The sequence below is a fragment of the Anopheles stephensi genome, chromosome X, assembly GCF_013141755.1.
Source record: "Anopheles stephensi strain Indian chromosome X, UCI_ANSTEP_V1.0, whole genome shotgun sequence".
Taxonomy (NCBI): domain Eukaryota; kingdom Metazoa; phylum Arthropoda; class Insecta; order Diptera; family Culicidae; genus Anopheles; species Anopheles stephensi.
Window position 1 is genome coordinate 16466152 of NC_050201.1, and position 27153 is coordinate 16493304.

The 27153-nt window shown below is 44.8% G+C and overlaps 3 protein-coding genes across 5 annotated transcripts; 2 read left to right on the forward strand and 1 right to left on the reverse strand.

Moving 5' to 3' along the window:
* The first annotated feature begins 8042 nt into the window (after positions 1 to 8042).
* LOC118511715 lies at positions 8043 to 15117 on the forward strand. Of its 3 annotated transcripts, none has more exons than XM_036055159.1 (3): positions 8043 to 8110; positions 13382 to 13688; positions 13756 to 15117. In XM_036055159.1, the coding sequence occupies exons 2-3, from the start codon at positions 13574 to 13576 to the stop codon at positions 14946 to 14948; spliced, it is 1308 nt and encodes a 435-aa protein (XP_035911052.1). In that variant the 5' UTR covers positions 8043 to 8110; positions 13382 to 13573; the 3' UTR covers positions 14949 to 15117. The 3 variants fall into 3 exon arrangements, with proteins under 3 accessions (XP_035911052.1, XP_035911043.1, XP_035911033.1); XM_036055150.1 differs by lacking the exon at positions 8043 to 8110 and adding an exon at positions 9024 to 9161; XM_036055140.1 differs by lacking the exon at positions 8043 to 8110 and adding an exon at positions 13177 to 13304.
* LOC118511967 lies at positions 12707 to 13342 on the forward strand. Its single transcript, XM_036055703.1, has 2 exons — positions 12707 to 12842; positions 12902 to 13342. The coding sequence occupies exons 1-2, from the start codon at positions 12728 to 12730 to the stop codon at positions 13306 to 13308; spliced, it is 522 nt and encodes a 173-aa protein (XP_035911596.1). The 5' UTR covers positions 12707 to 12727; the 3' UTR covers positions 13309 to 13342.
* A 4729-nt stretch (positions 15118 to 19846) lies between the features above and the next one.
* On the reverse strand, positions 19847 to 23034 carry LOC118511874. The gene is made up of 4 exons (XM_036055492.1): positions 22549 to 23034; positions 22395 to 22487; positions 22250 to 22327; positions 19847 to 22173 (listed from the first exon to the last, which is right to left on the reverse strand). Exons 1-4 carry the CDS (start codon positions 22637 to 22639, stop codon positions 21629 to 21631), a joined length of 807 nt encoding a protein of 268 aa, XP_035911385.1. The 5' UTR covers positions 22640 to 23034; the 3' UTR covers positions 19847 to 21628.
* Between the last annotated feature and the right edge of the window lie 4119 nt (positions 23035 to 27153).

Sequence of the window (27153 nt, forward strand, 5' to 3'; positions counted from 1 at the left end):
TTGTTTCTATATGGTGTAAAGTATCTTCTCGGACGTGAATAATTATTATTAAAGTTAGGAGGATTATTATGTGTTGTACTGTTGTATTGGGGTATATAAAAATTATTAATATGTGAATGGTTAATGCTACTGTTTCCATTATCGCAGCGTTTTCTACTATCAGTGCTTAAATCTACATTAGGAGCAGTTTGGTTATTTGGATAGGTGTAATTATAGCTGTTTTGGCACGGGTTCATGGAACTCTCATTGCTGTAAGTTTCGAAAAATTGCATGCGGTTTAATCTTTCCTCGATCTTTCGGATATATTCGATTTGAACTACCTCTTCCTGGAGATATTCCAAAAGTTCATCAAAACTGAGATGCTTATTGGTTATCGCAAGAGTTTTTAATTCCGGGTTCTTTAAACCAGCTATGAAATGTATTTTTAAGTTTTTAAGTGCGTATGAATATTCTGTATTTGTTCTATCGTTATTCATAATATGTTCTTTAAGTTTCATCACTCTTTCTTTGTATTTGGAAAAAGGTTCATTTACCTCTTGTTGCAGCGTCTTGACTTGCTGGAAAATGGCTTCCAAGCTAAATTTTTCTCCAAACACTTTTATCAGATTCATTTTAACGCTGTTCCACGAATGATCCAAAATTCGATTAAAAGAACCCGTAGCCTCTCCCTTCAATTTGAACATTACCGTTCGTATGAGGTCTTCTTCTGATTCCCCTTCAGGAATTTGTTTAGCAAAATACACTATTTGATATAGAAAACCGTCCAGATCTTTTGCTGTTCCGTGATATTCCGGAATGTAAAGCATTGCTTTCTCTATCGGAAATTCATAGGCCATACTTCAAATTGTACCGTTTAACGCTCTTTTGATTTCGACACTTTGGTTAAGAAGCTTTGCTTTGAGGATCTGGAGGCGTTCTTTATAACTATATTCCTGATTCATACAGGATTCGATAACAGTTGTGGATTTAATGTTGTATGTAGGTTGGAATGCACAAACATTAGTTAAGCTACCTGTATTAATTTGAATTGCTCTATTCCTAAGTGCTAACACCCTATTGTTCATCACCTTACGCACTACGAAAATAAATTAAGGATTTGGGAATAAATTACAAAGAAAAAGATCGTGCAAACTATTTTAACTATTTACGGATTTTTTTCTAATTATATTTAAAACGAATTAATGAAAGATTAAAAAACACTTATTTGTAGTATTATTCACTAAAATTTAATATCACCCACTATAACGCTGCTATTTTCCGCCACCACTTACCAAAAAAAAAATCACCAGCTAATCCCGTTTTTGCACACCAGCCGGAAATGTTACCTGTGCTAAAAAAAACCAATTAATCATTATTGCACGCACCAGAAACCACCACCAAACTACTTGATAACCGTTACCAAAAATCCTCGTTTTAACGCCATCGCGCCGCAAAACCGTTCGATCATCGAACTTCGCTTCGTCCGATCGCTCGCTCTCTCGGTTTTCGGTTCGCTCGTTCTCCTCTCGCAACTATCCGCAATTCATGTTCTCACGGCCGCCCCTTTAGCCGCAGTTACACGTAGCCTTATCGAAAAAGGATAATCGTAGCCTTATCGAAAACGGATAATCGTACCGGCCAAGGTCGCTACACCCCGTTTGTTTGGTTGTTGAGAACCTTTGGAGGGAATTTTTTGTTCGTGAAGATGAACGCCTCCACGTTGGGTATGTGCGGATATTGTTTTTAACATGATTGCCGCTTTAGCGAAAGGTCGCAGCCAATCGCATAGCTTTTCTAAAGTTTGAACCTTTAACGGTGATTCCGCGTCAGCCATATACTGGGCTCTTCTTTCCTGAATTTGGTGTGGTAGCCTAGAAGTCAACTCCAACACCAGCGTGTGGTCTTTCAAATAATATGGTTCCTTCATTACATTAACTACTTGAATGAGGTTTTCTAAAGCGTTCACCATTTCCGCGATGGTGCTTTTGGAATCTCCTCGGATTTTATACAGATTATTACGTTGCTCAAGATACACTAAATCTGTTCTCCCGAAGGAGTTCTTTAAGCGTGTCATTATTTCTGGCACGTTTGAAGAATCCAACATTAGTTGTTGAACGCCTTTGAGGGCTGGTCCATATAAGGCTTGTTTAAGGCGGTTTAAATTTTCTAAATTAGAAAATCTTCCCTCTTCATTAGTATCATCATATTTTTATTTATTTATTTATATTTCTAGTTGGACGGCTTGACGCCGTATTGACAACACCGCGTGTGTTGACGATTACAAGTACAAATAAATTAACAAGGCATTTCCTTCCTGTTATTTTGCCTTATCCCGGGCATGCTCGGTTGTCGATGTGTGGAGATTGCAGTGTAGTTGTCCACGTCCAAGGTGGAGGTTGTGTTGATGGTTTGGTCCGGGTCTGTTGCTTTCTGTTGCTATGTTGGTGGTAGTGTGGTGTGTGGAACGGAACATCCTTCCGTGTAGCGGAACTAGACTGTTACAAAACAAAAAGAAACAGTAATTGGGACATTACAAACATTTTTCTGCGTACAGTGTTCCTCAAACTGCCCAGCAGTGATAGCCCATCTTGACCAAACCAGCACCGAACTCAGAAGCTATCGGCGAGTTCCATCCCGTAACAGCAGGGTCTCTGCTAATTACGGGGTTGAACCCGCCGACCACCTCCGAACCCAACGCCAGCAAGGCCGAGCTTGCCCCATCAAGGCTAGACAGAGTGAAGAACACTGTTACAGAAAATTCTGCCTCCCTTCTTACGACAGTGCCGACTTTGACCCCGGATGCTGTTGCTTCGTCAACGGATCACCCGTGGCACTAAAAAAAAAACTAAACACTTGAGACAAAGACAACAACACATATAACAAAAGGAGTGGCAGATGTGGATTGGAAGGATAATAGGGATGCGGGATCAAAGGATAAGACCGTTGTCTCTGGCGAATCGGTAGATGAGCCTCATGTAGGCGAGGTCCCTAGTCGCCAGCACTCTAATTTCTATGCCCGGTCGTCTGCCGATGCTCTCGACTGCGCTTCACAAGGAGGCTCTTGCGGTTTCAAACTCCACGCAGGACCACAGAAGGTGATCCACATCGTGAAATCCGTCACCGCAGCCACACACCTTTGTCTGAACCAGAGTTATATGCTGCAGATGAGCGTTCAACGCGAAATGATTCGACATAAGTCGAGACATCATGCGTATGAATGCCCGGTCAACAGAGAGCCCACCGAACCAAGGCCGCAGGGACACTTGCGGAGAGATCGAGAAAGGAATCGCCCGAGATCATCCGCTTCCCACATGCTCTGCCAGCAGGACAGGAAAAGTTGCTGTGGTTGGCGAAGAAACTCTCGGGCCGAGATCAGACGGTCGTAAAATGCGCCTTGTTGGACGCCTGTTTTGGCCAGTGAGTCTGCCTTCTCGTTGCCGGGAATTCCACAATGAGAAGGTACCCAAATTAGCGAAATCCTGAACGCCTTGTCGAACATGGAGCCAAGCAATTCTATGATTTTAATGACCAGGAAATCCTGACTCTTAACAGCCTTCGGGGATCGTAGTGCTTCGATAGCGCTAAGGCTATCTGTAAAAATGAAGTACTGATCCGAAGGTCTCGCTGCTATAATCAATAGTGCGTACAAGATTGCGGCTAGTTCTGCGGTGTAGACACTACACGGCTCCCACAATTTGAAAAATGCTTCGGCGGACTCATTAAAAACGCCGAAGCCGGTGCCCTCCTTAGAGGATGATCCATCAGTATAATACTGGCTACTTTGGTCTAAATGGCCATACTTATTCCTGAAAATGCCCGGAACTACCATCGGGCGAAGATCATTCGGTATGGTCTTAATTTCCTCGTGCAACGAGGAATCTGTTGTTAAAAGGGAACTGTAGGTCTCAGGAAGGGCAGCACGGTTTAATGCCTGTGGGGCGCTAGGATGCACTTGTAGGGCAACAAAATCTTCGTAGATTTTCAAGATCTTGCTCTTAGAACCTGTCTCTAGAAGCGCTTTAAAATTTTCTTCGATCAAGGGATTTGATACTGAAGAACGGACTAGAAGGCGAAGCGACAGCATTTCAAAACGTAGTTTCAGCGGCATCACTCCGGTCATCACTTCTAGGGACATGTTATGTGTGGATTTCATGCTCCCTAGTGCGAGTCTAAGACAACGATACTGTAGCCTCTCCAGTTTGAGGATATGCGTGTTGGATGCCCAATGGAAGCATATGCTTCCATATTCCAACACGGATAGTACCGTTGTCTTATACAGTCGCAGGACGTCTGATGGATGTGCGCCCCACCAGAATCCTGTGACTGTTCTTAGAAAGTTGATTCTTTTGCTGCATTTTTGCACCAGATGGGTGATGTGTGTACTCCAGTTTAGCCTTGAGTTGAACCAAACATCAAGGTATCGAAAATTGTCGGTAGTTGATATCTTTTCACCGTACAAAAAGACATCAATTTTCGGGTCAAATAGTGTTTTCTCTCTGTTTTTCGCCGTGTCGCTAAAAGGAGAAAAGACTACCATCTCAGTTTTTGTTGCAGAGAACTTGATACCAAGGTTTTCAGACCACTTGGCAAGGTTGTCCAAAGTGGTTTGTAAAGCCAGTTGTATTTCGGCGGCGTCCCTGCTTGCAAATGATATGACGCCGTCGTCTGTTAATTGTCCAATGCTGCAGTTCGGAGCTAGACAAGAATCTATTTCACTGACATAGAAGTTATATAGCAGGGGGCTCAAGCAGGACCCTTGGGCTAGTCCATGGAAGCTGGTCCGCTTTAGTTGCACATGACCATTGTTGAAATACATAGCTTTCTCCGACAGAAGGTTGAACAGAAAGTTATTCAACTTTGGACCCAGCCCCACATTTTCTAATTTTTGACTCAGCTTGTATGGTGATACTGAGTCAAATGCCCCCTGTATATCCAGGAAAATAGATCCCATGTTCTGCTTGCGTGCACGAGCAAGCTCTATTTCTGTTACCAGAAGGGCTAAGCAGTCATTAGTACCCCTGGCTTTACGAAAACCAAACTTGGTATTCGAGAGAAGGTTGTTCGATTCCAACCATTCTTCTAACCGGAAAAGAATCATCCTTTCAAGGAGTTTCCTCAGACACGACAGTAACGATATTGGCCGATACGAATCGTGTCTTGATGGCGGTTTGCCAGGCTTCAAGATAGTGACAAGATAGTCGCTTCTCTCCACTCTTGCGGGACGCTGTTGACCTCCAACATATTTATTTATTTATTTATTTATTTATTTATTTAGTTCATATTGTCCGCCAATGATGGTTCAACAATGTTCATTAACATTTAAAGGGAAAGCGAGGATGACAGTCAGGATTAGGTGGCAAGGAAAGAGACTTCTCGAAGACGGACACGAAAACGAGACAAGGAGACATTATAATCGAACAGGTGATAGCACTTGTTGAAAGCCGACAAAGCTCGTAGCAGAGGATCGTTCGAACCGTAACGGGTGTGGCGGGATGGGATATAAAGGGGAGGTCTATCGCGGAGGCGACGGGAAGGAGCATAAAGGGGGATGGCAGACAGAAGAGAAGGGACATCAAGTTCATTTAACAGGAGACCTGCAATGAAGCTAGCACGGATATGGAAATGCCTATCCTCAATGGTTTCTAGCCCAAGAAGACGGCAACGGACTGGATAGGGAGGGAGAGCAAGATGATAGCCGTTAAGGAAGCGACGAACAGCCACACGAGTGAATTTGCGCTGAACACTCTCCAGTCTGGCCATCGCAGTGGAGCCTGGGGGAGACCAGACTACAGCCGCGTATTCCAAGGAGGATCGCACCCAACAGCAGTACAGGGACTTCAAGCAGAGGGGATCGCGGATTTCGGACGATAGCCTAATGATCAGACCCAGTGATTTATTAGCCTTGCTAATTACATAATCAACGTGGGAACTGAAGGACAGTGTTTCGTCGAGCCACTCACCTAGATCCTTTACAGAGGATACACGACGTATTACTGTATCACAGAGGGTGTAGCTAAACGGGAAACGAGAACGAGAACGAGAAAACGAGATCACACAACACTTATCGGGGGACAGGAGTAGGCCATTCTTACGACACCAAACAGAGAAGGAATCAAGTACAGTTTGGAGAAGACAACAGTCAGCAGACGAGGACACAGGAAGGAAGATCTTAAGATCGTCTGCGTAAAACAGAAAACCTTCGGCGGGGAGGATGGAAACACAGTCATTAACAAATAACAGAAATAAAATAAGACTAAGGACACTACCTTGAGGAACACCCGAGGAACCTACGAAGGAATCGGACAGACAAGACGAAACTCTAACTCTATACGATCTCGCAACCAGGTAGGTCTTCAGCCAGGACAGTAAACGACCCCCGATACCAAGTCTTTCGAGTTTGGCTATCAGCAGATCGAGAGGAACACTGTCAAAGGCAGTACTGAAGTCGGTGTATACGACGTCAGTTTGACCACCGGATGACATGTTCGATAGAGCAGAGGATACAAGACACATAAGGTTGGAGGAAGTTGTGCGTTTGGGAATGAAACCATGTTGGCGCGGGGATAGGTGACCAACAATGATAGGAAGGATGGAGGAGAGAATAATTGATTCAAGGATTTTGGAAATGGGGGGGAGTAGTGAAATACCACGGTAATTGGAGCATACAGAGCGGTCACCTTTTTTGAAAAGGGGGACCAGCCAAGCAGACTTCCATATGGTAGGAAAGGAACCCTCATTGATGGATCTCACAAAGACGCGAGTCAAAAGGGGAGCAAAAAAGGAAGCACATTTCTTAAGGACAGAGGAAGGGATACCATCAGGACCAGGCGAGTAGGACAACTTGATCTTTGACAGGGCAGACAATACAGAGGGAACATCAACGTGAACATCGTTTAGGGAGAAGACGTCACAAGGGGTGTACGATAGACCGTCGACTAAAGGCACCACACTACTGCAAGGATCAACGAATACACTAGAGAAGTGTTTGGCAAAGAGGCGGCATTGATCGAGAGGATTGGAGGCGGTTTCATCATTAAGGGATAGGATAGAAGGGATGCCGTTAGGATTACGACGCGCATTACTGAACCGCCAGAAAGATCTGGGGTCGGTTGTGAAGCGGTCTTGTAGCCGTACTACAAAGGACGCGTAGCGCCAACGGTTATAAGAGCGAAAAGCGCTGGATGCATATTTAAAAATACGAAGCGTAGTCGGGTTACGGTTGCAACGATAATTACGAAAAGCTCGATTCCTGTCGGATTTCAGAGTGCGCAACGATCTGTTCGACCATGGGGGGTGAGGAGGGGGATAGAGGAAGGGACAACAGGAAGGAAAGGCAGCGGTGATCTTCTCGTTGAACTTGGAGACAGCAGCATCGATATTGCAGGATTCCTCGATGAAAGACCAGTCGACAGCCGACAGGACGGCAATAAGTCTCGAGTGGTTCATTTTCCGGAAGTTGAATCCACGGAGACCACGGTCACTGCGAGGTAGATGAGCGGCTGGGGGTGACGGAACCGAAATAGTGGTCTCCAGTGCGGGGTGATGCAGGTCGATAGGCACAAGGGGGCATGGTGCGGAATGAACAAACGAACAGCTTTCAGCGGCGGCAGGGTTAGCGAAAAGTAAATCCAGCTGGCGATCGCGATGATTTTTCACCCCTGACAATTGCAGCAATCCATTGTAGGTCATGCCATCGATGAGAGAGCAACCGGATGATGAATAGTTGGGCATGAAGTGGCGTGGTGGGTCGGTAGCGGCATGCCAGGTAATAGCTGGCATGTTGAAGTCACCAAACAGCAACAGTAGGTCGTTTTGCGACATACGTTCGGAAATGTCACATACACTCTCATGCAGATTGTCGAACACATCCACAGAGGAACTGCGTTCAGGAGCGATGTAGATCACACCGATGAACAGGCTGCAGCGATGAAGTTTTACGCACACCCACAGGAGCTCAAGCGATGAGAAAGCGTGACGTAACATGAAGCTGTTTAACGAAGCAGCACAAGCGATGAGCACACCTCCACCACGAGAGTGTATGCTGTTATCAGTACTTCGGTCGCAACGGTATACGTTGAATTGCGTGTCAGCTAGTAGTGCGCTGGGTATCGATTCGTCGAGCCAGGTTTCGGTAAGTACCAATACATCGAGATCAGCCTCAGACAATGCGAGTCGGGTGTTATTCAGCTTGGTGCGCAGTCCTCTAACGTTCTGGTAGTATAGGAGAAGCTCTAAGTTAGGAGCCTGTGCATGTGTCGGCGGAGCATCACGGAGAACACGTGTAGTTAAGGCAGTGGTGGCTCGGGCACAGTGGCGTGGTGCGGATCGGAGAGCGGCGGATTCAGGTGGTTGGGCGGCAAGTTGACTCGTGTACTGGTGGTCGGAAGTGGTTCCCGGGGTCCTGTGTGCCAAAAATTCTGTGCTGTTTGTGAGGTGCGGTGGTCAGTGAATTCACGGAACACTATACCGTTGTGCCAAGTGGATGGTGAAAGCGCCTTTTCTTTTAAATCAGGCGACATCCCAACTTTAAAGGAGATAAAGCTGAGAGTGCCTGGATCCTTGTCACGTGGCACCAGTCTAATAGTGATGACGTCATCAGTACCTAGCTGAGAAGCCACCATCAGCTTGAAATCGGAGTCAGACACCGATGGAGCAATTCTGGTAAGGTATAACCAGAATTTCGGCCCGTTGGATACATTCAGCGGTACGCAAAATAGCACGGTACGAGACGATGGTGAAATCGGTGCAGTGCCAACGTTGAGAGGTGGCGCAGAAACGGCATCAGGAGGCGTGAAATCGACAAGCCTACGTTTAGGCGCATTGCGGTTAGGAGCGTTTTGGGACGCTCGGTCCAGTTCACCGGGGCGGGAGCTTAATGGCGTTGCTGCGGCGGTTGATGATGTTAGTGGTGCGAGTGGCATCAACGTGTGCGTGTTGGAATTGCTCCTGTCAACAGCCGACAGTACATCAGCACGCACAGCATCCAAGACGGCAGTAAGACGACCGTCAAATTCGCGAAGCAACTCGTCCTTCAGAACATCGAGAGCGGTATTGAGCTCATTGAATATAGCTCTACCGTTAAGCCGTGATGCGTTGCAACTTGCGCAAATCCAGAGGGCTTGAGCATCGGGCCGTGTGAATTCCGGAAGAGCAGCTTCGGGGACTCCAATACAACGAAGATGGTAAGATGTATCGCAGGAGCCCGCACACTTGTACAGTTCTTCGTTGTTTACAGGCAGGGAGCACGAAGGACAGGACGTAGCCATCGTAAACACTGAGCTGCACTGACACAGGAACGAAACGCACTAACACAAAACAAGAACGAGTGCGTGAAACGTCGAGGACGCTAGCTCGAAAAAATAGTCGATAACAGCGCGGTGATGCAACAAATCAGGCCGGAATCTGACACGAATTGAGGACAAGACACCAGTGCAACTATAGACAGCAAATTTCGCACGGCAAGGCACGCAGAACACGTTGAAAACACGTAAAAACAACGGAGCTCGAAGAAGTTCCAATCGAACGTGACGAAGTCCAAGATGGAAGTGTTGTTGCATATTGTTGAAGATGCTTAACAGACGTTTCCTCCCTATGTCGGGAAGATTTTGAAGCAATTTGCTACTAATCTGATCCAGAACTGGGGAATTTTTGCTTGATAGGAGAGCAAGTGACAGCTCTACCATTGTGAACGGTGAATCCATCCTAGGGTCACTACCAGGCGCATGTTGTGTAAAGCTTTGCGCAGGAACGAAATCGGGACAAAGCTTGTGGGCAAATTCATACAGCCACTCGCCAGAAAAGCTTTCGCTCTCATTGATGTTGTTGCTGTTTCGCATCCGTCTAGCCATTCTCCAAAGCGAATTAAGTGAAGTGGCAGGGTCTAGATTATTGACGTATCTACGCCAATAACCCTTTTTCTTCGCCTTCAACAGGTTTTTGCACGTTCTCTCCAGTCCTTTATATTGTTCATATAAGGACCTCGAGCCCGTGTCCCGGAAGGCTTTAAATGCCTCACGCTTCTTGGTGAAAGCCGGTTGGCAATCCTTGTCCCACCAAGGAGTTGGAGGTTTTTTAAATGTCCTTGCTTGGTGGGAGCGCCTTGTTTGGGCCTCCAGGGCGCACTTTTTTATAATTGAAAAAAGTTTTTCGTACTCCTTGACAGGAGACAAATCTTCCAAGTCAAGTGAAAGCGAAGCGGCTATTAATTCGCCGTATCTCGTCCAGTCGATGTTCCTCGTTAAGTCACATTTAACGGGGATTCCTTCTACTGGACATCATCCCTTGATGTAGGAAATTTCTATCGGCAAGTGGTCACTGCCGATAGGGTCCTGGATCACCGTCCAACTAAAATCCAGGGTAATTGCTGATGGACAAAGAGACAGGTGCAGTGCACTCGCCCTACTTTGAGGTGTCTGCATCCTAGTTGCCTCTCCTGAATTTAGAATCGAAAACCCAAATCTGTCGCAGAAATCTCGGATGATAGGAGTGCGAATGTCATCCTTATCACACCCACAGTCTGTACCATGGGAGTTAAAGTCTCCTAGGATCAAAAGCGGTCCAGGCAAGACCACTGCTAAATTTCCAAGATCCTCTTTGAACTTTTCATTTTTCTCCTTTTCATTATTGGCTATCGGGGGGATATAAATAAATGCAATTGTCACGTGAAAAACGCCCAGTTTTGCCTTAACTGCGACAGTTTCTATCATTTCTTGTCTAGGGGTAGGTATTCTGGTGAAAGTGTGACTCTTTCGAACACCAATCAGTACCCCTCCACCCCTAGTAACGCGATCTTCACGGATTATGTTATATCCCGGGAAGGTTAGTTTAATGTTATCCGATAGCCAAGTTTCACAGAGGGCAAACACATCGCAGTTATGTTCGCCCACTAATGCTTTAAAGGAGTTTAGCTTGCCAAGTAAACTCCTACAGTTCCACTGTATGATAGTAGCCGTAGGAGCCATTAATCATCCAAACAGACCATCATACTTAAGCATGGCCATTGAGCCAGCCACTGTTTGATCATCCCCTTCAGGAAAGGAAGGGGCCAAGTAGCGATCATGTGCAGATGCTGCAGGAGGTTGAGGGTCAAAAGAAGGGACTCAAGGATCTCGGACAGGGACGGGGTGGGAGTTCTCGGGAAGCTCGTGGGCTCCGTCGGAAAAGCCAGGCTTTCCACCGGAGCTTCGGTCCGAGAAGATCGCTTCTTCTTGGGCTGCTTCCTGGCAATTTGTGGGACGGGAGTTTTGGGATCAGCGTCACGTTTTGGACGGGGGGAAGAAACTTTAGCGTGGCGCTGTGGTGCCAAAGGTCTATTTTTTGTCTTTAGAACCTTCCGCTGTACTTTTTTATAAGGCACTCTCGTGATCTTTACCGATCTCAGTGGCACCTGTTCAGGAGCAGTCGGAATAGGCTCGCCATTTGCAGTTGTACCCAAAACTGCAAAAGGGTTCGTTGCGTTTGCTCCCTTTAGAGCATTTAGAGCAGGGCACAAGGCTACCTCATGCCACTCCTCCCGACAATGCGATCATTTTTGGGATGGGGCTTTGCACTCCTCGGTAGCGTGAGCCCCTCTGCATTTTCCGCGGCAAATCTTGCGAATGCAGAACGGATCGGCATGTGCAATCCGGCTGCACTTCGAACAGGTGGTCACCCTTGGCACGTATGGCCGGTCGATGGGTATCCGGAGGCCTTCAAGAATGAGGGCCTGCGGAAGTACCGTTCCCTCAAACGTAATGCGGAGGGAGGAGGTTGGGACATATTTTTTCTCGTTTTTACATGAGGCGTCTAGCTTAAAAAGCTTTTTTGCCTCAAGCACTTTTACTTTGGGTGAGTCTGGTGCATGAAAAGCACCCACACCAAATTTTAGAATATCCTCCTCCGGATAATCGACATCCTCGATTACGCCGGTCACTTCAACCAGACTACCGGGGATATAAACCCGGTAGTGCTCCGTAAAATCTGGGTCAGCCGCAATGACGTTGGCTTGAGCCCGGTCCTTTGCGGTGACCCTGATCTTGTTCGGGCGCATCCGAAACACATCTGCCACGCCCGGGTATTTTCGGAACAATGATGCCGCGATCGTCCTTACATCGAGCTGTTTAATTCTCGGCATGAAGAAAACAAACGGCTTACCCTCCCATGACGGCGGGTAAGCACGCGCGCGGTGTTCGGATAGTGGCACATCATTCAGGGTCAGCGGGGCACTGTTTGCCAGCGGGGCACTAGATGCCATCGGGGCACTACACGAGGCCTTCGAAGTAGATGGCCTTTCTTCTAAAGCCACTTTTTTGGTCGCAGGCCCAGCCTTAGGGCGTCCTGGCTTTCTCTTAACCTCTCTACAGGGCTCAGCCTCCCGATCCGACTCAGAATTATCCCAACGAGACAGTTTTGGCCGTTTTCGAACAAAACTGTTCTCTCTGTCTAATCGTTCTCAGTTATTCCCACGCTGAGATAGCAACGCGAGAGATTGCGAGTACGACGGCGGCTTTATTTTTTCTCAGTCAAGAAACGGTCAGAGATTTGACCGTACAAACTCATACGCTGCACTCTCATAACCGGCGGTTCTGTACATTTGTGTGCGTGCATGTTAACCGATTTTCTTTTCTATAACGCGTCGCTGACTCTTCTTTACATTCTTCATCGTATTTTACCTTCGTTTAGTGTTATTGTGGTTTCATGTCAACTTGCGAACAGGCAGAAGTTTTGTGTGAAGTTTATGGTTTTATGTGAACATTTTGATTTTTTTTAAATGTCGGATATAAAACGTGCACGGAAAAGTGGAAGATTTTACCGGCGGTCGAACAAGTTTAAGGCGCTGAATCCATCAGTTGAAATTGGACAAGAAGCGACACAAGCTGAAACATGTAGGCCCATGTTGTGCTCAATGCTGTTGACAAATAATAAATCATTGATTCCATTCTAGGCCCCCAATCGTTACCTTTAGATCTATTTGAAGATGAATCTACAGTACCACCAATCGGTATAAATAAACCCCAAATTGAGGAAGAAGATGAACCATTGGTAGATTACATGTTACATGACAATGATGATGAGGATGACGATAGTTTTTTGAAAAATGACAATGCTCTAACGCTGGATAAGTTGTCCGTAGTAGACGGAATTCGATATTGGGCATTGTCAACAAATGCCACGCATAAGTCCATTGACATGGTGTTAAAGTTATTCCGAAAGGTTAATGTAAAAGTCCCTGCAACTGCTAAAACCTTGCTGCAAACGAAACGCAACGCATCGTCAGAAATAATGGAAATTGGAGGAGGACAATTTTGGTACCATGGCATTAAAAAGTGTTTGTGTAATTACTACCCGTAAATAGTTTAGAAATGTCAAAAAAATGGTGTATATTTAACCATAATTTGAAATTTTAAATTATTTTCACGCATAGATACGACAAGCCGCCATCGAAGCAACTGACGCTGACTATATCCATTGATGGATTACCGTTGCATAACAGTTCTGCAATGAAATTCTGGCCAATACTTTTTAAAATGGTAGAGGATTCAAAAGCACCGGTAATGACTGCTGCTATATTTGCGGCTATAAAAAACCAGAGAGCACCGAACAGTATCTCCGCCCAATGGTTGAGGAATTGAATGATTTATTATCCAATGGTCTAGACATGCACGGTGAAAATGTCGCCGTTAAGCTTTTGGCCATAGTTGCTGACACGCCGGCAAGGTCGTTTGTGAAAGGTAAAATATTTTTCAATTATTGCATGTAACAGCGTATAAAGTCCTTTTTAAATTTATTTTTTTATAGGTGTTACTAGCCACACCGGCTACGGAAGCTGTTTAAAATGTACTATTGAAGGAGAGTATTTGGGCCATAAAGTTACATTTGTCGGTTTAAATGCTCCAAAACGAACAGACCAAGCATTCAGAAATGACGCTTATCAAGGACACCGCAAAGTGCACACCCCTCTGTTGGACATTCTATTTTTCGACATTATTGAAGATATATGTGTAGCAGATCGGATGCATCTTATTGACTTAGGAGCAACAAAGCGGTTGCTTCTGGGATGGCGAGACGGTACATTGGGCATAAAACGATGGACGGAAAAACAATGCGAACGGATTTCGGAGGCTTTTCAAAAAGTACTAAAACCTCTTGAAGTACATAGGAAACAACGCCATCTCAAATACCTCAATCATTGGAAAGCATCCGAGTGCGCATTTTTTTTTTTGCATTACGCGTCATTTGTCATCATTAAAGATCATCTGCCTGTTGAGGTGTACAAACACTTCATGCTACTGTTTTGTGCCATTACACTGTTTTCTTCAACAGTTCATAAAAGTAAATGGCACGTTGCAGGTCAGTTACTAAACAAATTTGTTGAAAACTTCCCTAGCGTGTATGGCAGACAGTACATGACAAGCAATTTTCATAATTTGCAACATATTTATGATGAAATGCTCAGGTTTGGGTCACTATCACTAATTTCGACATATCCTTTTGAAAACCATCTTCAATTTTTGAAACGTCTTCTCCGTAGTGGATGGAAGAGCTTGGAACAAGCCATTAACAGACTCGCAGAGTTGGATGAATTTAAGATTCCTAAAAGTAAAGATGCTTGTTATCCGTTAATAAGTGAAAAAAAGAAAACAATCAGTGTAACTGTAAGAGAAGATTTTGTATTGCAAAATGACCAAAGAAATTGTTGGTTTTTAACAAAAGACAATAGTATCGTTAAATTTCATTCAGCAAATCATGTTTTAGAAACAGGTAACAACAAAATATGTATCAGAGGACCAAAACTAAATTCGAAAGAGTTAGTGTTCGATGACCCAATTGAATCAAGTGAAATGTTTATATTCAAAAGCTTCAATAATGCTTTGTCAGAAACTACGTTCGAAACATACACTGATCAAATACTGTGTAAGTTAGTAGCTCTTCCAACCAGCTCTGTGCAAGAAATAGTGTTTGTTCCTTTAATACACACATTGATAGAGTAGATGTGCTTTGAATTCAATTTAGATAATAAATATGTAGTTCATTTCATGAGAAGTATCACATTTATTTACCCATATATGCAATGAAACTAAATAAGATCTTAATTAGTGTATAGCAAATTATTTAAGAAAGAAACAACAACTCGATTTATTTATTTATTTATTTATTGAGTATTACGGTCCGATGCCGTATTGTCACCACCGCATGTGGTGACTGTGAATTATATTCACGCATAAAAAACAATTAACAAAATTAACTAGGCATTTCCTCCTAGTTATTTGCCATATCCCGGGCATGCTCGGTTGTGCAGGGAAAATGGGTGGTTGCTGTCCATTTCTATTGTGAGGGTATGTGTGTGTGTTGTAAGTTTTTTTTGGTCCGGTTCTATTGCTGTGGCTATGGCTTCGATGGGGGTTGGTTCGCTCCGGTTGACTATTGAAGTGTGTGATGTGGGTCTGGACTGAAACAAACAAGCACAGTTATTTGGACAGTACAAACATGAATTTTTCTGCGTGCAATGTTCACCAAGTAGCCCAGCCATGACACAGCCTATGATCGACCAAGTCAACATCGGACTCAAAAGCGATCGGCGGATTCCATCTCGCAACAGCTGGAGTGACTCCACTGTTTACGAGGCTGTACCCGCCGACCACTCCCGAGCCCAGCACCAACACAGGTGGACCCGCCGTATCAAAGCTGGGCTAACTTGCAGCACACTGCTACAAACGAAAAAGCCTGCCTCCTTTTACGGCAGTATGGACATTGCCCTCGAATTATACAGCCCGGTCAACGCAATACCCGTTGCACTACATAAAACACTTACCACAAAGACAACACAACATATAACAAAAGGAGTGGCGGATGTGGATTGGAAGGATAATAGGGATGTGGAATCAAAGGATAAGACCGTTGTCTCTGGCGAATCGGTAGACGAGCCTCATGTAGGCGAGGTCCCTAGTTGCCAACACTTCTCTTATTTCTATACCCGGTCGTCTGCCGATGCTCTCGACTGCGCTCAACAAGGAGGGTCTTGCGGTTTCAAACTCCACGCAGGACCACAGAAGGTGATCCACATCGTGAAATCCGTCACCGCAGCCACACACCTTCGTCTGAGCCAGAGTTACACGCTGAAGATGAGCATTCAACGCGAAATGATTCGACATAAGTCGAGACATCATGCGTATGAATGCCCGGTCTACAGAGAGCCCACCGAACCAAGGCCGCAGGGACACTTGCGGAGAGATCGAGAAAAGGAATCGCCCGAGATCATCCGCCTCCCACATGCTCTGCCAGCGAGACAGGAAAAGTTGCTGTGGTAGGCGAAGAAACTCTCGGGCCGAGATCGGACGGTCGTAAAATGCGCCTTGTTGGACGCCTGTTTTGGCCAGTGAGTCTGCCTTCTCGTTGCCGGGAATTCCACAATGAGCAGGTACCCAAATTAGCGAAATCCTGAACGCCTTGTCGAACATGGAGCCAAGCAATTCTATGATTTTAATGACAAGGAAATCCTGGCTCTTAACAGCCTTCGGGGATCTTAGTGCTTCAATAGCGCTAAGGCTATCTGTAAAGATGAAGTACTGATCCGAAGGTCTCGCTGCTATAATCAATAGCGCGTACAAGATTGCGGCTAGTTCTGCGGTGTAGACACTACACGGCTCCCGCAATTTGAAAAATGCTTCGGCGGACTCACTAAAAACGCCGAAGCCGGTGCCTTCCTTAGAGGATGATCCATCAGTATAATACTGGCTACTTTGGTCTAAATGGCCATACTTATCCCTGAAAATGCCCGGAACTACCATCGGGCGAAGATCATTCGGTATGGTCTTAATTTCCTCGTGCAACGAGGAATCTGTTGTTAAAAGGGAACTGTAGGTCTCAGGAAGGGCAGCACGGTTTAATGCCTGTGGAGCGCTAGGATGCACTTGTAGGGCAACAAAATCTTCATAGATCTTCAAGATTTTGCTCTTAGAACCTGTCTCTAGAAGCGCTTTAAAATTTTCTTCGATCAAGGGATTTGATACTGAAGAACGGACTAGAAGGCGAAGCGACAGCATTTCAAAACGTAGTTTCAGCGGCATCACTCCGGTCATCACTTCTAGGGACATGTTGTGTGTTGATTTCATGCTCCCTAGTGCGAGTCTAAGACAACGATACTGTAGCCTCTCCAGTTTGAGGATATGCGTGTTGGATGCCCAATGGAAGCATATGCTGCCATATTCCAACACGGATAGTACTGTTGTTTTATACAGTCGCAGGACGTCTGATGGATGTGCGCCCCACCAGAATTCTGTGACTGTCCTTAGAAAGTTGATTCTTTTACTGCATTTTTGCACCAGATGGGTGATGTGTGTACTCCAGTTCAGCCTTGAATTGAACCAAACACCAAGGTATCGAAAATTGTCGGTAGTTGATATCTTTTCACCGTACAAAAAGACATCAATTTTCGGGTCAAATAGTCTTTTCTCCCTGTTTTTCGGCGTGTCGCTGAAAGGAGAAAAGACTACCATCTCAGTTTTCTTTGCAGAGAATTTGATACCAAGGTTTTCAGACCACTCGGAAAGGTTGTCCAAAGTGGTTTGTAAAGCCAGTTGTATTTCGGCGGCGTCCCTGCTTGCAAAAGATATTACGCCGTCGTCTGCTAATTGTCTAATGCTGCAGTTCGGAGCTAGGCAAGAATCTATTTCACTAACATAAAAGTTGTATAACAGGGGGCTCAAGCAGGACCCTTGTGCTAGTCCATGGAAACTGGTCCGCTTTAGCTGAACATGACCATTGTTGAAATACATAGCTTTCTCCGACAAAAGGTTGAACAGAAAGTTGTTCAACTTTGGACCCAGCCCCACATTTTCTAATTTTTGACTCAGCTTGTATGGTGATACTGAGTCAAATGCCCCCTGTATATCCAGGAAAATAGATCCCATGTTCTGCTTGCGTGCACGAGCAAGCTCTATTTCTGTAACCAGAAGGGCTAAGCAGTCATTAGTACCCCTGGCTTTACGAAAACCAAACTGGGTATTTGAGAGAAGGTTGTTCGATTCCAACCATTCTTCTAACCGGAAAAGAATCATCCTTTCAAGGAGTTTCCTCAGACACGACAGTAACGATATTGGCCGATACGAATCGTGTCTTGATGGCGGTTTGCCAGGCTTCAAGATAGTGACAAGATAGTCACTTCTCTCCACTCTTGCGGAACGCTGTTGACATCCAACATATTGTTAAAGATGCTTAACAGACGTTTCCTCCCTATGTCGGGCAGATTTTGAAGCAATTTGCTACCAATCTGATCCAGACCTGGGGAGGAGTTTTTGCTTGATAGGAGAGCAAGTGACAGCTCTACCATTGTGAACGGTGAATCCATCCTAGGGTCACTACCAGGCGCATGTTGTGTAAAGCTTTGCGCAGGAACGAAATCGGGACAAAGCTTGTGGGCAAATTCATACAGCCACTCGCCAGAAAAGCTTTCGCTCTCATTGATGTTGTTGCTGTTTCGCATCCTTCTAGCCATTCTCCAAAGCGAATTAAGTGAAGTGGCAGGGTCTAGATTATTGACGTATCTACGCCAATAACCCTTTTTCTTCGCCTTCAACAGGTTTTTGCACGTTCTCTCCAGTCCTTTATATTTTTCATATAAAGACCTCGAGCCCGTGTCCCGGAAGGCTTTAAATGCCTCACGCTTCTTGGTGAAAGCCGCTTGGCAATCCTTGTCCCACCAAGGAGTGGGAGGTTTTTTAAATGTCCTTGCTTGGTGGGAGCGCCTTGTTTGGGCCTCAAGGGCGCACTTGTTTATGATTGAAACAAGTTTTTCGTACTCCTTGACAGGAGACAAATCTTCCAAGTCAAGTGAAAGCGAAGCGGCTATTAATTCGCCGTATCTCGTCCAGTCGATGTTCCTCGTTAAGTCACATTTAACGGGGATTCCTTCTACTGGACATCCTCCCTTGATGTAGGAAATTTCTATCGGCAAGTGGTCACTGCCGATAGGGTCTTGGATCACCTTCCAACTAAAATCCAGGGCCATTGCTGATGGACATAGAGACAGGTCCAGTGCACTCGCCCTACTTTGAGGTGTCTGCATCCTAGTTGCCTCTCCTGAGTTGATAATCGAAAACCCAAATCTGTCGCAGAAATCTCGGATGATAGGAGTGCGAATGTCATCCTTTTCGCACCCCCAGTCGATTCCATGAGAGTTAAAGTCTCCCAGGATCAAAAGCGGTACAGGCAAGACCGCTGCTAAATTTCCAAGATCCTCTTTGAACTTTTCAATTTTTTCTTTTTCATTATTGGCTATCGGGGGGATATAGATGGATGCAATTGTCACGTGAAGAACGCCCAGTTTTGCCTTAACTGCGACAGTTTCTATCATTTCTTGTCTAGGGGTGGGTATTCTGGTGAAAGTGTGACCCTTTCGAACACCAATCAGTACCCCTCCACCCCTAGTAACGCGATCTTCACGGATTATATTATATCCCGGGAAGGTTAATTTAATTTCATCCGATAGCCAAGTTTCACAGAGGGCAAACACATCGCAGTTGTGTTCGCCCACTAATGCTTTAAAGGAGTTTAGCTTGCCAAGCAAACTCCTACAGTTCCACTGTATGATAGTAGCCGTAGGAGCCATTAATCATCCAAACGGACCATCATACTTAAGCATGGCCATTGAGCCAGCCACTGTTTGATCATCCCCTTCAGGAAAGGAAGGGCCCAAGTTGCGATCATGTGCAGATGCTGCGGGAGGTTGAGGGTCAAAAGGAGGGACTCAAGGATCTCGGACAGGGACGGGGTGGGAGTTCTCGGGAAGCTCATGGGCTCCGTCGGAAAAGCCAGGCTTTCCACCGGAGCTTCGGTCCGAGAAGATCGCTTCTTCTTGGGCTGCTTCCTGGCAATTTGTGGGACGGGAGTTTTGGGCTCAGCGTCGCGTTTCGGGACGGTTGGGGAAACTTTAGCGTGGCGCTGTGGTGCCAAAGGTTTGTTTTTTGTTTTAAGTACCTTCCTTTGTACCTTTTTGTAAGGCACTCTTAGTACTTTTGCCGATCTCAATGGCACCTGCTCGAGTGCAGTCGGATTGGTCTCGCCATTTGCAGCTGTGTTATCTAGCACAGCAAAGGGGTTTGACGCGATCGCTCCTTTTAGGGCGTCGCTGTAAGAGCCGCGTGCCCTCTCGGCTATCGTTTTGGTCTGTTCCCTCTGGAGTTTTCGATACACTGGGCACAATACTACCTCATGCCACTCCTCCCGACAATGCGAGCATTTTTGGGACGGAGCTTTGCACTCCTCAGTAGAATGCGCACCTCTGCATTTCCCGCAGCACGTCTTGCGAGTGCAGAACGGATCGGCGTGTCCAATCCGGCTGCACTTCGAGCAGGTAGCCACCCTTGGCACGTATGGCCGGTCAATGGGTATCCGGAGGCCTTCAAGGATGAGGGCCTGCGGAAGTACCGTTCCCTCAAACATAATCCGGAGGGAGGAGGTCGGGATGTATTTTTTCTCATTTTTGCATGAGGCGTCTAGCTTAAAAAGCTTTTTTGCCTCAAGCACTTTAACCCTTGGGGTATCTGGTGCTAGAAATGCACCCACCCCGAATTTTAAAATATCCTCCTCCGGGTAATCGAAATCCTCGATTACGCCGGTCACTTCAACCAGACTACCGGGAATATAAACCCGGTAGTGCTCCGTAAAATCTGGGTCAGCCGCAATGACGTTGGCTTGAGCCCGGTCCTTTGCGGTGACCCTAATCTTGTTCGGGCGCACCCGAAACACATCGGCAACACCTGGGTATTTTCGGAACAATGATGCCGCGATCGTCCTTACATCGAGCTGTTTAATTCTCGGCATGAAGAAAACAAACGGCTTACCCTCCCATGACGGCGGGTAAGCACGCGCGCGGTGTTCGGATAGTGGCTCATTATTCAGGGTCAGCGGGGCACTGTTTGCCAGCGGGGCACTGTTTGCCAGCGGGGCACTAGATGCCAGCGGGGCACTACACGAGGCCTTCGAAGTAGATGGCCTTTCTTCTAAGGCCACTTTTTTTGTCGCAGGCGCAGCCTTAGGGCGTCCTGGCTTTCTCTTCACCTCTCTACAGGGCTCAGCCTCCCGATCCGACTCAGAATTATCCTGCTCTACCCCCATGGTAGAGCCGGATACAACGGTAGGAGTGAAAAGGATAACTCACCGTGACACACGACGCACAAATAAACACACACACTCACACACGCTCACTGAGTACAAGTGTCGATCGATGCGACCACGCTGCGTGGATACGCTTGTTTGTCGCAACGATAGACAGGTACACACACTCACGACACTAAGAACAACCGTCGATCACCACTTGATCGATACAGGCAACGGCACAACTCCGAGCGAATATCGGAGGGAAGACGAAACACCGATTAGTGCGCTACGAGTATTTGCGCTGGGTACGCAATAGCACACGAGAGCGATGACCACTTATCTGCCTTTAGAAATAATTCGTAAGGACGCTTCCGAGCGAAACACATGCTCTCACTACGGAAGCTGGAGGCAGACTGAAACAACAACTCGATATTAATAATAATTTTTCAGAGAGATATCATTTATGTCGGTGGTCGTCTACATGATAAGTACTTAATGATTAATGAATTAATTTCTTTTTTTATGAAGAGAAGTGTGTTTGGTAGGAGAAAGGTTAGCTCGAGACGGAGCGTGCTTAAGACGATTTTTTTATAAAATCTGCAACGTATTTGGGAGTTGCTAAAACTCTCGCATTACTTCCTATTTCTTTTAACAGAAGAAGTATGCCTTCACACTTCCTGAACTCTATCTTCGTTGATCCCGGCTTACTTTTTCCAGTCCAACTGATTGTGGCAAAAAATGGTCGAGTAAAAAGTAAATCAAGCGCTTCATGTAATCGACTGTCTACATCTGCGACTGTTATTTGCCTCTGCAAATACCTAACTACATTTTCTTTAAATGATGGGTCAGTGCTAATCGATTGCTCAAAGGTATCTAATTCTTCTTTTGTATTAAGCTTGGCTAGCTCAAATTCGTTCCTAGAAAGTAGACCTTGCCTAGGACAACTTACAGCGACTAACTCCTCTACGGCTTCTCGATGCCGGGCTGAATTTCTAATAAGTATATCAAGTTTATTGTCTATAAGATCCTTTAAATACTTATTTTCTTTCTCTAACCGATCCACTTTGGCTCTAAGCTCCGCAATCTCTGCTTCTGAAGACAATTTTGCTCTTTTGTTAGCTATAATAAAAATGAGAATATTTTAAAATTCGCACATCGTATCACATAGACAAAATACTCAAAAAGTAACACATACTTTGTTCATTGCCGCAAATTTCATCTGGTTGGATTGCTCGATCCGCGCATTTCTCGGTGTTGGCATGACAAGAAGAATCTGCAAGTTAAAAATAATGCTATATAATTAAAAAGAACCGAATCGTTTTGACCGCTTTGAAACTTACTACATGGTTGCATGTCGACTGCAAGGTTATTATAATTGTTCGTGGAATTGAGCTGTGGTTCCCCTATTATTTTGATTATTTGGAGGTTTGGAACTGCAAAGGAAAATGTAATTTATATTATTTGAACATAAAAAAAACACTTTACCTGACTTACTATTTGGAAACTGAATGGTTGGAACTTGGTTTGTACCAACTTCTTCGTAGGTGTCCTCACACCACATGTCCTCCTTATTTGTCGTTTCCATTTCGAATCCTTTGCAAAGTTTGATGTTATGATTTTCAACTGTTGTTTCGACACAATGATTGAAGCAATCTGAATTGGTTTTCACTATAACACTTTATTTGCTTGTGTGACGCGTAACTGATAGCTTAGGTTAGCAACTGAACTTTCCGATGGTTACAACAACTCTTGTGTACGAAGGTTTTAAGACAACTCTCGTTGTTGCGAACGCGACAAAATAAAATTGAGCTAAACTGACAGGCATGCAAGAGTTAGATGAGAAACTTTAAATAACTAAATATCTTCGTTTAGGATAAAATTCTCACCGAAAAACAACCTTGAATCACAGAAAGACCCCATACCGTAAGAAAGACGAAATTATGGTAACATGTCAGGGTATGTCATAAAATATTTCGAAAAAGGGACAATATCCAGACATATGAAAATTATAAATAAACTCAAGCCATGTAATAAAAACGAAAGTGAAGAACATGGGCCGAAAAGGGTTAACACTAGAACACAATGCATACATTGTCATTGCGCGATTAGTTTCATGAAAGAACGATCAACGCACGGTCGTAGGGCAGTGAAGGAAAGACCAACTTGACGAATAGAACAAACGACGCGCAGGCAATAGGCAATAGGAAAATAGGCATACGCACTTGAACCACAGATGCGCGATGCATTACCCGTGGTCATAAAACGATAGGGTAACAATCGCCAGATATTGTAACATTACAGACCTCCTACACTAGCCGACGCCTGGCAGGGGTCAACGCATCAGCATACCGGGTTATGATAAAGGAGATCGATGTAATGCTGTTTCATGTTCTTTTTCCCACGGAATTTTAGTATATAAGACAGGTTTTTTGAGAATAAAAAGCGACTTGTAATCCAGACCTCAACGAAGAAACTTGTGTTTCATTGTTTGGGTATCCATACAGAATCGGGAAAGTTTCACCTTTGCCTTCCCTCCGGAAATTGGTTACGCACTTTGGTGTCTCCCCACTTCGTCGGAAGAATTAGGCGAAATTAAGCCAAGCAAGAACCACGGTTAGAAACTTCTCCTGGTTATCCAGGAAAAAAGGCTAATCGTCTGATCGAGCTACGGCATTCCCGTTGTCCACGCCGAGTTAGTGTAGTGCGAGTCCGCCGCTAAAAACTTCTCCTGGTTTTCTAGGAAAAAAGGTTAGCCGCCTGATTCAAGCAACTCTGACAAGGCCAGGAATCTGCGCGGAGATCTCCGAATCGACCATTCCTTCGCGTGGTTGGTTCAACAACGGTTCGTTATCGAACTAACACTCGTTAATTAGGGTTGCAACCCCTTTTTATATCCTTTTTGGAATAGCGAAATTTTTAAGCAGTGCGAAGGAGTCCGCAATGCGAAGGAGAGTCAGCATGAGTAGTTATGCACCCTGACCGATGCGTACACAGCCCAATACTCGCGAATTTGTTACGATCGGCCAGGGTAATCTTTTGTTCTTCCTTGCATCCGGTCTTCCTACATGCGTGAGGTCAGGGTAAGGATATTTGCAGATCGGATGTTATGAAGGAGTAAGTGGAACCGAGGAAAGCGAAAAGAACTCTATGGAAATTTCCATGCGTTTGGGTGGATTGAGTGTTTAAAAGAGGAATGAGATGAGAAGAGGAACTTTTGCTGTTGAATATATACATAAGCCATAACAACCGTATTTTTGATATATACATGCATATCAAATTACAAATTAAGTGATAACTTTACTAAAACTGAGCCTGCTTTTGTGAGAAAGTAAATATTTAACAAGCTAAACGCTGTAAATTTTTACTATACTTTCCGTTCTGGAGGCATGTCGCGCGAATTGCAGCAAGTTGTGCTGTGCGTGCACGTTTAAACATGTCCCAATGATACAGGACAATGCAAAATAAAAAAATAAATAGAGCTTTACTGAATATAATAGCTAATTTTTGTCTATAGACATGATTCCCGATTACTTTTAAAACATCAAACAAAGAAACGCTTATTTGTTAATGCAAAATAATTTGCATTATCGGTTCCTATAAACAAATTGTCAAAACGGTATGCATAGTTGGCAAGCTTTTTCCATTAAATTGTATCGTCTTTTCACAGACACGGTACACATACGGTATAATTCTCAACATACATAGCTTAGAACAAAACCTATCTCATAACAATCACATACGACACAGCCTCGGTGGTTCAAATCGTAAACACATCAAACAAACAAGGTAAATCCGATCATAACCAAGTTCTATTCCCGTTCTTACTTACCTATGTACTACAGCTCCTGTAAAAAAAAAGCGTCTACATTCGCCTGGAACAAAACCCGTGCAAACTAATTCGCACAATATCGATACACCTCACACTTCCCCCCTAGCCTAGCCACAAAACGTCTCCTCTGGTGCAATCATCCATCCTACTACACATAGAAGAAAGCGACAAGAACAAACACGTGTGAAGAACAAGAGCCAACATGAAATAAATACCACCAAAAAAACGCGTTGGCGACAAAGCAAAACCAAGCCAAACAAGGAACACACCATATATACTTTTTTTTGCTTGTATATGCCTGTTCGTCTCCCATGCAAATACAGTCAATAAAGTAACCGTTTTTTGACCATTTTTTTGCAAAGGAAAAGAGAGTGAGAGCCTGTGAAGAGCAAATGGTCAAATCCGTCTGCTATTTTTAATGTTTTTTGACCGTGTTTGGACGGTCAAAACGTCAAAAAACGTTCCAAAAAGCAACGAAATCGTTCGCTTGGGAGTAGGAGCAGGTAAGTGCGTCATCCAAGCTATCCAGTCGCTCCGACCAAGCGTAACACGATTCCTTCATTTTATGAGCTTTCACAGTTGACGACAACCACGACGGAAAAAATAAACTGCCTTTCACGACGAAAACTGATGATTTTCCGAACGCGAATCAACACAAGAACGTAACCCAACAGGTAAGAACTGCAGGCAAGTAAAATAACGTACTGGACAATATAAATAGACGGTCTAAATTGAGCAAATTTTAGGGAGCGTAAGCAGAGAGAAACAATACTCGCCAGCTGTCAACTGATGGATGATGAACTGATATACTTGGAGTAACTAATTTTCAGTAATTTGAACATATTCGTTTTCTTCGTATTCTTTTAAAACTTTATATGGGACACCTTTTTTTACGTAAATTGCAGTTCCACCGTACCCGTCTTTTCTGTTTGTGTGTATTAGATTATAATTGTGTATTTTGGCTTTTTTCGAGTTTTTGTCAATCTGCCACGTCTCCATAAAACATCCGACAGTAATGTGACACTGTTTACATTACTTTGCAAATTTTTTAAACTTTAAAGTCATTTTAACAAATTATTGATTTTTATCTTTTCTTTTGCCTTTTTTTAATACGTCGTTCCAACTTGTTGGGCACTGTTACTATAGGTTTTCACTACTATTGTCACGGCTGGGCTTAGGATTCGCTGGTCGTCCCCTTCCTCGCTTGATCGTTTCTTTTTCTTCATCATCTGTTTCATGCGGGAAACAACGCACTAGTTTGGGTTTATTTATTGGTGTAAGCACGGGAGAAATTGGCGAGAGGTCAGTCATCACTACGTTCGTTTCATCCGCCATTTCGGTTTGTAACTTCTCTATGCTTATAGCTAAAGATTTGGATGTGCCTGGTGTCGGCGATGTACTTGTAACCGCGGGTTTAGGCGTAGTCAAGAGTGTGGAGGTTTTGCTCGGATTACATTTGCTTGTGTTGGTTGTTTGGTGTACTGAAGCCTTCATTGCATCCGCATAACTTAACCTATGTTGAGCACATGACAAGCCTCGATGTATCTTGCAGTAGCAGAATCGGCACAAATGGGCTTGAGTTTGATAAGTTATCAAAACTTTGTGCTCGCCTCCCAGGTAGGCCGTGGAAGGGATTGGGCTTTCTACTTTCATACGGACTTTGCAGTCACCTGTCTTGGCTGCGTATTTGTAATTGGCTCCCCACGTTGTTGGCATGACCCACATGTTGGTACTTCCTCCGGTGCATCATACACCTTAACTTCCACTGTTCCGTCTGCCATTTCCACAGGGATTTTGCGCGTTTTTTGATTTAGCACGATTGTCGCTTCTGCGACTGCTAGCACTGCACGTTCGGCTACTTCTTGGCTGGATACTTTGACATACACGGTTGGTTCCAACTTGCAAATTTGCAGCATTACCACCTCATGTACGTCCAGTTTAAGGTTGATTTCCACAAACTTGTGGATCTCCTGGTACGTTGGTTTCGGTGCACCGGTAAAATCCACCTTTACGGTGTTCACGCGTAGCACCATTTCGTTTTTTTTTTGTTTTTGATCTCAGTGGGATTTAAACACGTCTAATCAGAACGGCGGTCTAATCAGGGGCGGTCCGGTGGCCGAGGCGACAGCGGCGCCGGTCTTCACACGGCAGGGCCGGGGTTCAAATCCCATCCAGACCGCCTCCCCGTACTTAAGGCTGACTACTTTTCTACGGGTAAAATTAAGTCACAGAAAGCCAGAAATGGCAGGCCGAGACCTCTCGAGGTTGTA

Coding starts and splice junctions, on each gene's coding strand:
- LOC118511967 (XM_036055703.1), top strand. CDS start 12,728: ATGTCGGATATAAAACGTGCACGGAAAAGTGGAAGATTTTACCGGCGG. Junction 12,843..12,901: donor AGCGACACAAGCTGAAACAT/GTAGGCCCATGT, acceptor ATTCCATTCTAG/GCCCCCAATCGTTACCTTTA.
- LOC118511715 (XM_036055159.1), top strand. CDS start 13,574: ATGGTTGAGGAATTGAATGATTTATTATCCAATGGTCTAGACATGCAC. Junction 13,689..13,755: donor GGCAAGGTCGTTTGTGAAAG/GTAAAATATTTT, acceptor ATTTTTTTATAG/GTGTTACTAGCCACACCGGC.
- LOC118511874 (XM_036055492.1), bottom strand. CDS start 22,639: ATGGAAACGACAAATAAGGAGGACATGTGGTGTGAGGACACCTACGAA. Junction 22,488..22,548: donor AACCATTCAGTTTCCAAATA/GTAAGTCAGGTA, acceptor TTTCCTTTGCAG/TTCCAAACCTCCAAATAATC. Junction 22,328..22,394: donor AGTCGACATGCAACCATGTA/GTAAGTTTCAAA, acceptor TTTAACTTGCAG/ATTCTTCTTGTCATGCCAAC.